The sequence below is a fragment of the Triticum dicoccoides genome, chromosome 7B (assembly GCF_002162155.2).
Source record: "Triticum dicoccoides isolate Atlit2015 ecotype Zavitan chromosome 7B, WEW_v2.0, whole genome shotgun sequence".
Classification (NCBI taxonomy): domain Eukaryota; kingdom Viridiplantae; phylum Streptophyta; class Magnoliopsida; order Poales; family Poaceae; genus Triticum; species Triticum dicoccoides.
The window spans coordinates 760,066,300-760,081,331 of record NC_041393.1 but is presented as its reverse complement, the minus strand read 5'-3'; the positions used below and the strand labels follow the sequence as shown (position 1 = coordinate 760,081,331).

Sequence of the window (15,032 nt, the reverse complement as noted above, 5' to 3'; positions counted from 1 at the left end):
CGAGGCCCCCGGTCGCCTCGCTCGGGGAGGCGACGCGGGGGTTATGGGGGAGGGAGGGAGGGGAGGTGGGTGGGGAAGTGGGGGGAGGGCAAGCGGCAGCGCGGGGAACCCTAAGGGAGCCTCTCTACCGCACCCGCAAGTGCATCTGATTTGACATCGAGATCAGGAGATCCGACATCTGCTGCTCCTGGATCTGGTGAGATGCCAAACTCGAGAAGATCAGCATCTGGCAGCAGTCCGCGGTGTACTCCATGTTACCCGAATCTTACAATCCGGCCTGCAGTGGTACGATGCACCATAAAATAAATCCATTTAAATTACCTTGTCTCTTATTACAGGCCATCAGCACCTTTTGGCCATATTGGTGTGTAGACTTTGTCATGTCAAACTAAATCCTTCATTTAATTCCTTTGCAAACTGAATTTTTATAGAATGAAATGGGAAACAGCAAATGTTTGTCTCATACAATATATATTTTTCTGGTATGCACAACATAATTATAATCAAAGAAGCAAGTAGTCGTGCTTATCCGTATATATGTGGCGATGGCGATGGCATTACACATCCATATGCATCTCTCGAGTCAACTCACTTATTTTGAAACGATTCGTCCAGTTGTACTAACTAAACATTTTTCTCGTCAAGCATGGATAAACTAGTTCACCAATAACCAATTGGATGCAGATCTAGATCCATCTAACGGTCAGCTCTCTGCTGATACAATATCACATTCACATCTCCTCCCCTATCCTCTATATGTAGGTAGCTTCAGAAGACTAGCCAGGCAACATCTCAGAAACGGGCAAGCTAATTCAGTACGCGCGCAGGAGCGAGCTGCAGCCCTTGCATCTACAGGTAACTAATTACTAACACCTTTTAATCCATTGAACTTCTGCTAGATTAACCATGTTTAGCTACGATTGCATGCTCTGGAAATTTCATCGTCGTCGATCACAGCTTTATGCATATGTTTGCCATCAGTTCGCTGCCAATATGTTATAGCTGCCTCTTGGTCTGGTAGCACTAATTGGCAAGCCATCAGGTTGAGCAGTCGCAAATCCAGTTAGGGCAAAGTTATGACCGGCCAGCTACAGCTAGGATACTGTCTTTGCCTCTTTGGCACACAATTCTCACCACAAATCAACTCGATTTCTCCAAGCTACTGCTAATCATTTCCTTCCACCATTAATTTTCTTCAGAAATGTTAACGCCCACACGTGTGGGCGTTAGCCAACTCGTCCACACGCCTCCATCACCGTCCAGCGTCTTTTGCATGAATCTTGGCATAAAAATATTGATTTTATGTGCCACGTAGGACAAGGCGTGTGTGTGGTGTGTGACATAGTTCGCCCACACATCCGATTTGCCACACGGAGGGACCGGTGTGTGGGCGTTTAGCAGTTCACCCACACATCAGTTTTCAGTCACGCACAAGGGCTGATGTGTGGGCGTTTGCCATCTCGCCCACACGTCCGCCTCCTTTCCCACACCCAAGCTGCCAGTTGCCATACGTTTTGCAGTGTACATGGCAACTGCCCTAGTGTGATTACAAGCAGATGGCAACTCTCTCTTTTTTTTACCCAAACATGTCAGTTGCCATATGTTTTCATGGTACATGGCAAACTGCCCTAGCGTGCACGTAAGCCGATGGCAACTCTTTTTTTTTTACATGGCAACTGCCCTAACGTGCTTGTGAGCACATGGTAACTCTCTATTTTACCCGAACATGTTTTTTTGCCATGCCATTTTTTCAGTGCTAGACGGCAACTGCCTAGTGTTAGTAGGTGGCAACTCCTAAAGTTTTGAAATCATGGCAACTGTAGTAGACCAGACCACACATGGCAACAGTTGTAGTTGTCCAAAAAATGGCAATCTGGAAGTTTGACCTGAGATGGCAACTGCAGTTGAGCAGACATGGCAACTGTAGTTGTCTGACATGGCAACCGTAGTTCAGCGACATGACAACTACACTTAAACGAACATAGACGAGGGTCCGGCCCATGGCAACTGCGTGCACGCGGTAAAGTGTCACGTGGGGCGTGCGGGACCATGAGGTACGAGGCTTGACGTGCCGGATGTGTGGGCGTTATCTATTTTCACCCACACGCACGCGTGTAAGAGGGACCGGGAGGGAAAAAAAGAGGCGAGTGGGCGCTAATTGTTTTGCCAACACACAAGCGTGTGGGCTGGTCCTCTTATGCACCACACAGAACGTGTGAGCAGATTTCTTAACGCCCACACGTGTGGCAGTTATCGGGACCCATTTTCTTTTGCCTGGTCGATGATCTGCCACCTCTAATCTTCAGCCTTGTCCTCCATTCTCCTCCCCAACCAAACCCTGCCTATGAGTTCCTAAATCAGACCGTGCGGGACTACTGGGTTAGTTACTTCATGATTTTATCCTTTCAGATGGACGTAGTGTCTGAATAATGTCCCAGTGTACTCTGTGTCTCTGTCACACTTTTCTGATTTCGCTACATGTTTATGAACTTTTATCGACGATGCAGAGGCCGCGGTTGAGAACGAGTCCATTTTTTATCTAAAAAGAAAAATGGATTGATATATACATCATGGCATTTATTTTGGAACGGAGGGAGTAGTATGTAACGGAATATTCCATTTTCTCAAAAAAGAAAGTGTTGATATATAGCAATTACATACTCCTTTCCTATTCCAGAACAGCTAGAATCCATATGTACCAAGTCTTCCTTCACGGCCGACAGTGCCATCAAATGGAGTCATGGACTTCGATACCATTGGCAGGTTTTGGTTACTAGTTTAATTAATTAATCTAGCATCACACATCTCAGTCGCTTTAGGGGGGCAGTGTAATTTAGTCAAAGCCTAGAAATACGCTAACGCTAACATATTCAAGCGGCAATTTGCGGCCGACGGCATCACATCGACTTCCATACATACGGTTTGGCATATTTTGGTCACTATAATCTAGCATCTCACATCTACACTGCGTGCTTAGGGGTTATTGTACTTAATTGCACGCTTAAGCTATCATATTCATGGGGCGACTGGCCGACATACATATATTATATGTCTGATACCTGGCTACTTGTTAGTCTTAACCAAGGTGCATCGTGCCCAGAAAGATCCTTATAATTAGCTAAATGAACGGTGGATCGATGTACATCTATGTTAAATAAAAGAGACGGTTTTGCGCTGCTTAGTCGTTGTGCTCGGTCTTATGGGCTAGCGTAACATTCTACATCTAAATAGCTAGCCGACAGTACTAGATTTCTCTGCATGTGTGTCTTCACATCACCTCAATTATTGATAGGTGTCCATCAAAATTGTATCGCACCAGCAAGTCATTAATGTGCGCATAAGTTATAATTAATTTTTTGCATTAATCTATCGATGCAAACAATGCCACCTCATCAAGACATTAATGCATGTCTTTTATTCCGAGGAAGTCAAGTCTTGCAATGCACTCACAAGTCTACTACTCCAATTATTGGTAGCCATTTGATTGAACTTCTGTGACATCAGCAAGTCATACATGTACTCATAAATTACATTTTTTGAATCATTCTATCCATGCAAACAATGTCATCTCATCAAGCCATGCATTTCTTTTTTCTTTCCAGGGAATGAAGCTATGCATGTCACTCACAAGTTATATTTTTTGCATTAGTATTTGTGTAGTAATTGGACCATATATGTGTTAAACATTTTGAGGAAAAAAATATAGTTCATGTTTAACATTTCTGTTAAAAGATTGCATCAAGTCAAATTCAATTCAAAAGTTTCTTATTTTTATACATATGACCGCAAGTTTAAGCTTGACAGGATCAGCAACATTGGATGTGGTGGATCTGCTCACGGTCTCACATGTTTAACAGGAAGGTAATCTTTTATTTAGCTGTGTAAACCCACTGATGAAAAACCATGCCTGCATCTACCTCCTATGTATAATTCATGCCAGACTTGTTAATACGTTTTTTTATTTGTTAGGGTTGTGATTGTAAAAGACGATGTGGTAGAAATTATGGATATCAATAATCAAAATAATTATCCAGAGGAATCTGGGCACCATAGCGATTCATCGTTATATTATATGACGAGACCAGGGGGCAATAATATTGATAAGGTTAGAAACCTACCTGATGGCCACAACCCTCTGGAGATGTGGTTCGCTCGTGAGCCCAACAAGTCCATCCCGTGCTCACTGCACCTAACAAACAACATAGATCAGAATGTGGCATTCAGGCTTATAGAAAAGAGTGGGACATCAATGGGCCACTTCAAGTATGAGCAACTATACGGTATTGTGCCTCCCAGATCCTCTTACACTTTGGTCATGAAAAAGGAACAAGCATCACTTGGTCTGGTTATTCAGAGCAGTACATCAGGGGATAGGTACAAAATGCTATTCAAAGACCAATCCAAGTGTGATGATTTCTTTTCTGAAGCGAAAGAGATGGGAGATTTGGTGCATCAGGTGGCACTAAAAACTGTATACAGTCCACTTCAAATAGGGCTGACGACGTCTGAGGTGAGTTGGTTCATCTACACAAAACATTAATTGTTTAATTTTTTTGGAAAACGGTGAGGACAATGTAGATTAAAGTTATTATAGAACTATATGTACAAAACATTATTTTGTATACCATCTTTCCCTATAAAGTCCCGCAGGCAAAAGATCTCACCACATCCCTAAGATGCCACATCCTTGTCCAACCACCCGCAACTCACATGCTACCGTTTCCTCAAAACAAAAATTCAGAAATATTCTGATTTAATACTTGAAATCATGCATGTTCTGTTCTTTTATACATGCCCAACTTTTCATGATTAAGCGACACATTTTTTGCTTTGAAAAGACAGAAGTGGTGCACATAAAAGGAAAATTTTGGATAGCAACATAATTTGCATCCTGGGATGTAGTGACATGGATCAGCAGAGCCATGGTTCAGAAAATCCTCTTCCTTTCTCTTTTAGCTTCATCTCAAACTTTGAGCTAGTGTTCCCTAAAATGGAGAAACTTTGAGCTGGTATTATCCCTAATGCCGACGAGAGTTATTTTTGGGTCCAGATCATATCCACAGAGGACATCTCTATTAGCACATCCATAGATGGACATCCAACGGAACCATGGTGAGTTCATAGCATGATATGAGTACTAGAATCTCTTTTTTCTCCAGTAATAATTATCACATTATTGTTCTGGATACCACTAACCTATGGTAATTTTCTTAAAATTTTCACAAAGGATTATAACCGGTCATCGAGATGGACGCGTTTTTTGGTGGAAGTACGACTCAAAGGCAAGTTAATGTATTCTCTCGTGTTGTACATTCATAAAAACATAGTATACTTATAATTTGAATTATTTGTTGCTGATGTAGTCTATTAATCAAAGGCAAATCCGAGCATCATCGGCTTCTGCATGGACATCTTGGATGCACAGAGTTTTCCACCCAAAGGTAGAAATTATCACCACGCTCTGTGATCTTAATTTTTCAACTTCACTTCACTGAATGCTTTCATTCTTAGCACTTGGAGGTTGCAGGGAACTTTGGTACAAATTAACTGCCAGTTGGTCACATAAAATAACCAATAAGTTAACTGCAAATAGTTCTCCTCTACAAGAACAAAAACATCATCTTGGATGGCAGTACCACAGATGGCTCATTCAAATAATCTTGGAAAAATACTCTAAAGCGTGTTTGTGACAAGCAGATTATTTTTTTGCCGGTTCAAGTAGATATTGGCTGTTGGAACTCGCCCACAGATCGATCATGTCAAATCATGATGAACGCAAACACACACGAAAATTTTCACCAAAGGTCGTGCCTTGTTCTTTTTCCTCTTTATTTTCTCTGGTTTTCTCCCTTTTTCCCACACGATATATAATCGCCATGGCCTGCCCGTGTATATATAAGTTCAGCCAAGCCCTCATGTCCAACTCTTCCTAGTCCGACTCTTATACAAATCTACTCAAACTCAAACTAATCCAACTAAGACACAGCTCTTACACGGACTACTAGTAGTACACGTGCAGACATGACTCAAACTTAGTACTCTAAACCGAATACTACTAGGACACATCACGCATACGTGCGTGCACTTCTACATGCACAAGTGACACTAATTAACTACCCAAGATTATGAGATTTTTTACGGTACATCATACTATCCAATATAATGAGTAGTATTAAACCGATCCAACGGTCTTAGTAATTCCTTATTAGGGGTATATTAGTCCTTTGAGATCTAACTGTAATTATTCAGTTAACTAAATGAAATATGATTCATCTAATTAACTATAATCATTATAGCGGACGCCGATTGCGTGCCGTCGTCCCCAGCCTCCGACGATAATCGCCGCCGACCGCAGCCCCCAACCTTCACCATTCCGATTCCCAAAGCCATTTGCAAGCCACCGTCCCTACAACCTCTGCCATCGACGCTCCCTGCTTTCCCCCCGTCGCGCACATCAAAAGGTCCGCAGGTTGACTGGGATGACTATCGCCACTGGATTGATTGGTTTTAAGTATATCATGTACTAATCCCGCGTGCGGGCGCACACATTCAGAACTAAGCTAGCACAGATGCGCACCATCCATCCAGCAGGCACACACAGCTAACAGTGGAGAGACTAGAGAGAGATATGAAGGACTGAGTTACCTACGTGAGGGAGAGAAATCGTTGACGACGCAGGGAGGAAGTGATCTCAGGGAGCGGCCGGAGGTGGGGTCCGTGGCCTGGGGCTCCGAGCGATGTAGAGAGCAACTCCTATGCGTCCGAGTAGATGGCCATGGTCATCGTGGCGCGGCTGCGTCGAATCGTTAGGTGTGCCTGCGTCAATGACCTCGGCGTGTCCGGGGAAAGCTGAATTTAATTTGTTAACTACCAAAAATATCCTTAACGCCTTAATATACTACACAAACCGTGCGGTAGTATTGATAAATCTGGTACATTCGTTCACTAAAATGGATGGTCCATATATCTTAGATGTACTATAAAAGGTCTCAATATTATTCGTAACAATCTTTTCCTAATCTTGACACTTTGTCTTATATGCTCTTCAAATCTTGCTCGTTGACGATTCACCCCTTGTCGATTCAGCCGCTCGCACCAAGACAAGTCAAATTGCCGGATAGATCATTTGCAACAATCTCCCCTGCAATTTTGACTTGGCGAATTTACGGACCACATCAAATATGCCTGGGATTACCCATCCTCGCTACTAACCTGTGAAATACACCCGGTGGACTACACCATCCACACTAGTGAGATACATGTAGACTCCTTGTGGATCACACCACTCGTGCACTCCAGCCTCATGTAGAGACATGGCCTCATTGAAGAGACTCACTCCACTGGTTTATCACCACCATATACTTGAACTTGATCCTCCTGTCGAGACACATAGACGACCTGGGTGCGCTTCATCTACAACGCCTCCTCGCGGAGACGAACACTTGGACATGACGATGATGACGACCGACCGAACCGCACGAATCTTGACTCTAACTCTCCGGACAACGATCTTGACGACTTTCCGGCACCGCACCATGGCACCACCGCTCCCGTCAACGATCTTCTTCCACCGCCTTCCCGGCGACAGCCTGTTGTCTCCCTCCATGTCGCTCTGCCGAACGACAATCGCACGACCCTTCTCGTCGATGCACCACCCAACGACTTCATTGTCCACCCCGAGGCGCTAGTAGGTCACCACCTTGGGGTAAGCACGCCTCAAATCGATCTAGCTCTGATACCAATTGTTAAAACTTGCCCACGGATCGATCACATCAAAACATGATGAACACAAGCACACGCGATTTTTTTTTTGCTAATAGCACTTGTCGAGCCTTGTTCTTTTTCCTCTTTATTTTCTCTGGTTTTCTACCTTTTTTCCACACGATAAATAATCACTATGGCCACACGTTCAGCCAAGCCCTCGCGTTCAACTCTTCCTAGTCCAGACTCTTGGACAAAATCCTACTCAAACTCAAACTAATCCAACTAAAACACAGATCCTACGCGGACTACTAGTAGTACACGTGCAGACATAACTCAAACTTGTACTCTAAACCGAATACTACTAGGACACATCACGCATAATGCGTGCACTTCTACATGTACACGTGCGCTAATTAACTACTCAAGATTATTCCTAATCTCTTTCTAATCTTGGCACTTCGTCCTCTATGCTCTTCCGATCTTGCTCGTTGAATTCACCCCTTGTCGACTCATCCGCTCGCACCACAACAAGTCAAATTGCCGGATAGATCATTCGCAACATTGGCTGGATTGCCAACGTATCACGTAGGTAGGGGACTTTGAGAACTTGGACTGAAAGGTGAGAGCTAGCTTAGTCGTGGGGAGAATACACAGCGACAGCGCATCTGAAACCTACGTCCTGGAGAAAACTGGGAATTGGGATGGATGGCGACCAACGTAGTGGTGTCATATGTATATAGTTCTGTTAGATGTAAAGCGTCATCACAACAAAAGCTCCATCAACCTGTATGCATCGGCAGATGGAAATGTATGCCTTGTTTTATTGCGTTGAACTAACAAAGTTGCTCGTATTTACTGGCAGTCTAGCACGCAGGAATTGATGGATTCCCTTAAAATCTCAGAGCAACCAGGCATTCTTTCTGGCTCTTTTCTAACTAAGCTTCTCACGTCATCTAGACATCATCATAATGGTAATAAATAATTTTTAAACTCTCATTGCAGTTTCCTCCATCAAATTTATTGCAAGAAAACAATGGATTGTGGCTGGGGCAGATGATGGTATCGTTTATGTGTACAAATGTGTCTCTGGAACACACATGAAAAAGATCAAGAGTTTCCATGCTGATTTTCGTTACATTATCCCCCTAGCCGTTCATCCAATCCAGCCGTGTGTGCTGTCATCGGGGAAGCTCTGGGACTGGAACAAGGCCTGGAAGTGCACACGAACATTTGCCACTAGCAGCGTTATATTTCAGGTCATGTTTAACCAAGAGGACACCAATAGTTTTGCGGCTGCGTTGCAAGATGGCACAATAGAGGTTTGGTCGGGTTTGTCCTTACGCTAAGTAAAATTTGAAGTATGAAGATAAGTTCAGCTACAAAACCTGAATTAATTACCTCATGCTCATGGACTACATTGTTCATGTTCAGGTTTGGAGCCTCGATTCTCCTGTACGAAATTATACTCTGTCGGGGCATTTGGACCAAGTGAACTGCCTTGACTTTTTCAGACGTGATAATCGTCAGTATTTGATCACTGGCTCTAATGATTGTACTGCCAAGGTTCGTAAGCCATTGTTATTGAACGTCACACGAGCTAGCTAATAGAGTACACATGCGCATAGTGAGTAATAATGCTGAAAATATGTATGCTTAATTTGTTTCTATCAAAACAGATATGGGACTTGCAGAAAATGGCCTGCATTCATACGGTCGAAGCTATCATGTCACCAGTTATTTTTGCCATTTCCCTTCCCGGTCGTCCATATCTGGTTACAGCTTCAAAACATAGAACTGTCCAAGTGTGGAGCTCCACTGATTTCAGGTTATTGATCAACAGAGAATATATCATTTTCCTTCAGATTTTGAAACCACCCATATTGCTTGCTATCTCATTGTCTTCTTATTATCTAGAATCAATGTAATCCATAGACATGGTTATCTAATTTGAATCTTAATTTTCTCTTGGGAAATTGAAAGTGTGCTCAATATTCGTCTGCAGGCTCGTGAGGACCGTTAACCTACAGGCTGGTGGACCTGTTCGTGGTCTTGTATGTTTGATGGGTTCAAGGAGGTACCTATGCATCCCTATCCTTGTTTCCTTTTACTTTTTGACTGCCTAAGGTGTCTATGCATCCTTGTTCTCTCTACTTCTTTAACTTTTTGACTGCCTAAGGTATCTATATATCCTTTTTTTTTTGTTCCCATCTTACTTTTGGGTTTTGCTGCGTAAGAACAATGCTTCTCTGCATGCTCTGTAGTTTGATGAAATTGTAGGCAGTAGAAAATAAATTTAACAATAATCAGTAACCAACCATTTTTCCGGCCATTGTTTAAACATATGTATAGTTTGTTCTGTTAGAAGTATAATTATGTTTTAAGTTAGAGATTAGGAGTTAGAGATAGGATTGGTTTAAACCATGTACAACTTGTCCCCTATTCCAAGTCTCTCTCACATATTGTACTCTATATATATCCCACACGTGGGTCAGATCAATACAACATACAACACACAATATTATCATCCTACAATTTCTACATGGTATTAGAGCGGTTTGTCTAACGACGCCGATCCTAGGACCTTCCGCTACTTCCGCAGCGCGCCACCCCCGGGGAGATTAATCTCCTCTCCCCGGGGGCGCGGCACCCGATCAATCAGAGATTAGATCGGTTCATAGATTGATCAGTTCCATAGATTAGGTCAATTCAATTTTCGAAATTCTATTAGATTAGGTTTTCTTTAGCCACCAAATAAATATCTGAAGACCCAAATTCCGGTGAGAAAAATCCTAGCAGATCGGTGCAGAAATCTTTATCCCAGACGGTGGCCAAATCACGCCACCCGGCGTGCTTCCTGGATCCCTCGCTCGAACAGGCGATGGTGCACGGGCTCTTGCACGGCCGCACACCAAGACTGGATCACGGGAGGGAACTCCACGGCCAGTACGCGGCGAGCCCCCTGCAACCAGATTGCATCCACGTACAGATCGATTTCCAGCCGCTGCACACGACGTTCATCGTCGGAGTCGCAGCCTCGCCAGGGGATTCCATACTGCAGCGCCAACCAGCTGTCCGCGTACGTCGCGCACAGCGCACGAGCGCGTTCCAGAAGAGCAACCGGCGGCTTCTCCAACAGGGATGCGATCAGATCTGCATCAACCCCACAACATCTGCCAGCCCCTCGACATCAAGCTCCACCAAGCGTCCCTGTGCAGCCAACAGAGTCTCCTTCCAGCCATGCGTAGGTATGCCCATGCATGCTAACGTTTCCATCCAGGAATCATGCACATGGACACACGACAATCTCCTACGAGGAGATACATGCAGACATGGACTCCGTGCATCGACGGGCGACACAAGAGCGGTACCCACGGTCAGATGGGCCTCCATCGCCAACTGCCATCTACGTCAACCTGTACGACATCTACACCACCGATCTACACCTCTGCATCGACCCTAAGCCACTTCATCGACCTGTACGACTAGCCTGGCTACCAGCCAACATACTTCATCGAGCACACCTACGAGAAGCGATCTCAACATGCACTGTCCACACGCCAGGCCGGTGTGGAACGGGATGCAATCTTCATCGATTTCTCCGGCACGGCAGGGCATCGACACTTTGTCGCCGCGGAGGGACGCCTTCCAGCGACGCATCATCGTTGACATGCCGCTGCAACATCATCGTCGACACTTCATCGCCGAGGTCTTCATCAACATCGTCTTCACCAACATCTTCGTCAACACATCGCCGCTGCCTCGTTCACAAAATGGGCACCTAGCGTCCTCTGACAGACTTTTCTGCAAGACGCGACCTCGACGACGGCAATGACCGCGTCACGACGATGGCATCGACCGCGTCATCCACGACGACACGACTGCATCGACACGGCGTCACTATAGTGACGACCCTACACGGCCACACGGTTCTGGCAAAACCGATGTGTGCTCGATGGCTTCCTCCGGTCTTGGCAAAACCGGCGGACTCATCGCCGACGGCACCCTCTGACATCCGCAAGGTGCATCGTCCACGTCTGCAGCTTCGTCATAGCGCATTGTTTTTGCGCCTCCGTCTTTGTATGGCTTCATCATCCACGACGACTACACCATCGACCACGACTACATCGACCACGGCTACATCACCATGATCGGCTACCTGGACATTGACATTAATGGCTACGTCTACAGCAACTCATCGGCAACAACTCCAGTCAACAGCGTCCGCGTCGTCACTAGCGTCCACGCCACTCCCGCTGTGACTGCGGGAGGGAATAGAGGAGAAGGCAGGAAGGCACCAGAAAGGGACGCAGTCACCGCCCTAGGTGTCGACTCATCAGAGACGCAGTTGATGATGGCGCGGCAGAGAAGACGACGAAAGCACAAGAGTTCAAATTCAGTCGTCATCGTCCGCTTCACTCCCGCTGCGACTGAGGGGGAATGTTAGAAGTATAATTATGTTTTAAGTTAGAGATTAGGAGTTAGAGATAGGATTGGTTTAAACCATGTACGACTTGTCCCCTACTCCAAGTCTCTCTCACATATTGTACTCTATATATATCCCACACGTGGGTCAGATCAATACAACATACAACACACAATATTATCATCCTACAATTTCTACATGTTCATTACCGCCAGCTCCTTTTAACATTATCCCCATTTCCAATGATGTCAAAGTTTAAGAGCATAATATTTTTTTATCTTGCAGGGTTGCTATTGGACAAAGCAATTCATTATCGATCATGGAAATCGACGATGAAGAAGCAGTTGCTAGCGAGGGCAACAAATGAGAATACCATTGCGTGCAAGGAAATCCATGATCTCTGTGCCAACATGGTTGATCGATGAATTCTTTCGATTTGGTATTAGTGGATACACATTTATATTGTTGACTCCGTTTTATGCTAATGCCCGGGGGTAGAGAAACTATGATGTGCTCTATCTATCGTTTCCCTTATCTGATTCTATCTTTTGAAGATGATCTGTTTCTGTCATTGTATTTGATTTACCACTGGATTTCATCATTTGGTCACACACTCATGGATCATATTTTGTGACCAATTTATCTTGCCACCATTGTCAACTTTATGTCTGCAAGCGTCTATATGCTGTGTGTGCGGACAAACTCTGAACCAAAAGGCACATTTTGCCCAAACGAAAAACTGGTTGCAACTTGCTAATTTTACATTTGAGTTTAGTACATATGACGCTCTTTGTAACATACTACTTCCTCCGTCCCAAAATAAGTGTCGCAACTTTGTACTAACATTAGTACAAAGTTGTACTAAAGTTGAGACACTTATTTTGGGACGGAGGGAGTACATAATAACACATTGTCGAAGGTGTTCGCTTACATTACACTACTACCAAACAGAACAGGGCGTAGGTAGAGATTCAGACTAATCGGGTTGCAATGAACAACAATCACAGAAAGGCGACACAATTTGGTTGCAAGATTATAGATTGCAGTTGCAATGCAGCAACAGAAGCTTTGAGGAAATTTACAAGGAGGGGAGGTTATGCGGGATGAAGGTAAGTTTCTCGACCTGCTTCTCGGTGAGGCGCCCGGTCACGAGCTCAAAGAGCAGCACACGATAGCTTCAGATGTCACTCTTGGCCGTCAGGGTGCTCTGGTGTCGCATATCCTACAACACCAGCTACCCACCAATGCATGTCATTCGGCTCCCTACTCATGAGCATCAAGGTGTCCTCCATGAATGTGTATCCAAATAAAATACATGCAGTCCTCCTGCATGGTTCGAAAAAACAATGTGTATCCAAATGAATGTCCAGTGTGCCCTTCACCAACAGAATCAGAAGTTTCCATGAGCAATGTGTTACCACCATTTGATTTGCGGTAAATTTTGATGGAAAGCTATTGGATCAGTTCTCGCCAACGAGGAGCCTTTGTCGCCGTTCTTCTTCTTTTTTGTTACTGACTCGTTGTCGAGCTTTTTTTTTAGACAAGAGGCTAGCGTCCCTCTTCTTTTTCGCTACTCCCTCCGTTCCTAAATATAAGTCCTTTTCGAGATTCCAATACGGACTACATACAGAACAGAATAAGTGAATCTATATTCTAAAATATGTCTATTTACATCTATATGTAGTTCATATTGGAATCTCTAAAAAGACTTATATTTAAAAATGGAGGGAGTAGGTAAATACTGTAAACTAACTTTTCGTAATGTGGGTACCTTTGTTTGGAAGGAGTCAAAACTTCTGATATGTAATAAACGGGCTGTTGAAGTTTTAGGGTTTTGTCTTGTTCATCGCACTCCACTGTTAGCACCACACTCAACACTTGACTTGTTGCAACAATATATAAGAGCAAAGGTTCTTTTTCACTCGGGGCAACAAGTACTGGTTGGTTGCGTGGGAGAGCACCTTTTTCAGTTCCTCAAAACCTACTTGAGCTTCATTACTCCATCTGAACTTGTCACCATTCAGAAAAAATGTTGATGACATTTCAGAAAAATGTTCTTAACATTTAAAAAAAAATGTTCACCACGCATTTTAAAATATCCATGCATTGTAAAAGAAATTGTTTGCCCAACTTAAAGAAATGTTCATACCATTCAGAAAAAATGTCCATGACATTTCAAAAAAAAAATGTGGAAATTGAAAATTTGAGTGAAAAACGAAAATTTTGTTCCTGTAAAAAAATTAAATATCTGTGCCATTTAAAAATTTGCTCATGTCATCTAAAAAAATTCACGTGTTTAAAAATATGTTTTGTGGCATTTTCAAAAATGGTTCATGAAAATGTAAAAAAACTCAGGTAATTTAGAAAACAAATTGTCACCATGTGTTTTAAAAAAATGTTTAATGCAGATTTTACAAATGTACAACATGTAATCAGATAAATGCTCAACGTGTATTTAAAAAATGTACAATGTGTATCTAAATACGCTTGAGTAATATACAAAATATGCTTAACATCTATTAAGAAATCAACATGTATTTGAAAATAAGAAGAAAAAAATGAAAAAAATGAAAATGAAAATGAAAACCTAAAAACGATAAAGAAAAACATAGGAAAAAGGGGTAGATCCTTCCCAAAACTGTCAAAACCAGAGGGAAGGTTATACGAATCGGTCCTCGGAAGCTTTCCTAAACCGCTCACTTAATGAGGCAGCCCATTTCATCGATCGGCAGAGGCGGCGCAAGCTACGTTCTCGCATTAAGCGAGACATACCATTTGCGGTGTTACCCGCCGTCCGTTGATTTGTTTTGTTTCGAGCGTTTTCAGCTTTATTATTATTTATGAATCAGCCCCACTAACATAATATTGTGGCGAGTGACCGTCTGTGAGTCATCCGAGAGGTGGA

At 43.5% G+C, this 15,032-nt stretch overlaps 1 protein-coding gene and 1 long non-coding RNA gene across 2 annotated transcripts; both read left to right on the top strand.

Annotated features, from left to right (window-relative positions):
• The first annotated feature begins 796 nt into the window (after positions 1–796).
• LOC119335733 lies at positions 797–5,282 on the top strand. Its single transcript, XR_005162004.1, has 5 exons — positions 797–855; positions 3,805–3,861; positions 3,970–4,510; positions 5,051–5,112; positions 5,228–5,282. It is a non-coding gene; the product is annotated as an uncharacterized LOC119335733 (long non-coding RNA).
• A 3,427-nt stretch (positions 5,283–8,709) lies between these two features.
• Positions 8,710–12,714, top strand: LOC119339993 (putative coatomer subunit beta'-3). The gene is made up of 5 exons (XM_037611899.1): positions 8,710–9,023; positions 9,136–9,267; positions 9,381–9,529; positions 9,707–9,778; positions 12,413–12,714. Exons 1-5 carry the CDS (start codon positions 8,802–8,804, stop codon positions 12,492–12,494), a joined length of 657 nt encoding a protein of 218 aa, XP_037467796.1. The 5' UTR covers positions 8,710–8,801; the 3' UTR covers positions 12,495–12,714.
• Positions 12,715–15,032: the final 2,318 nt, after the last annotated feature.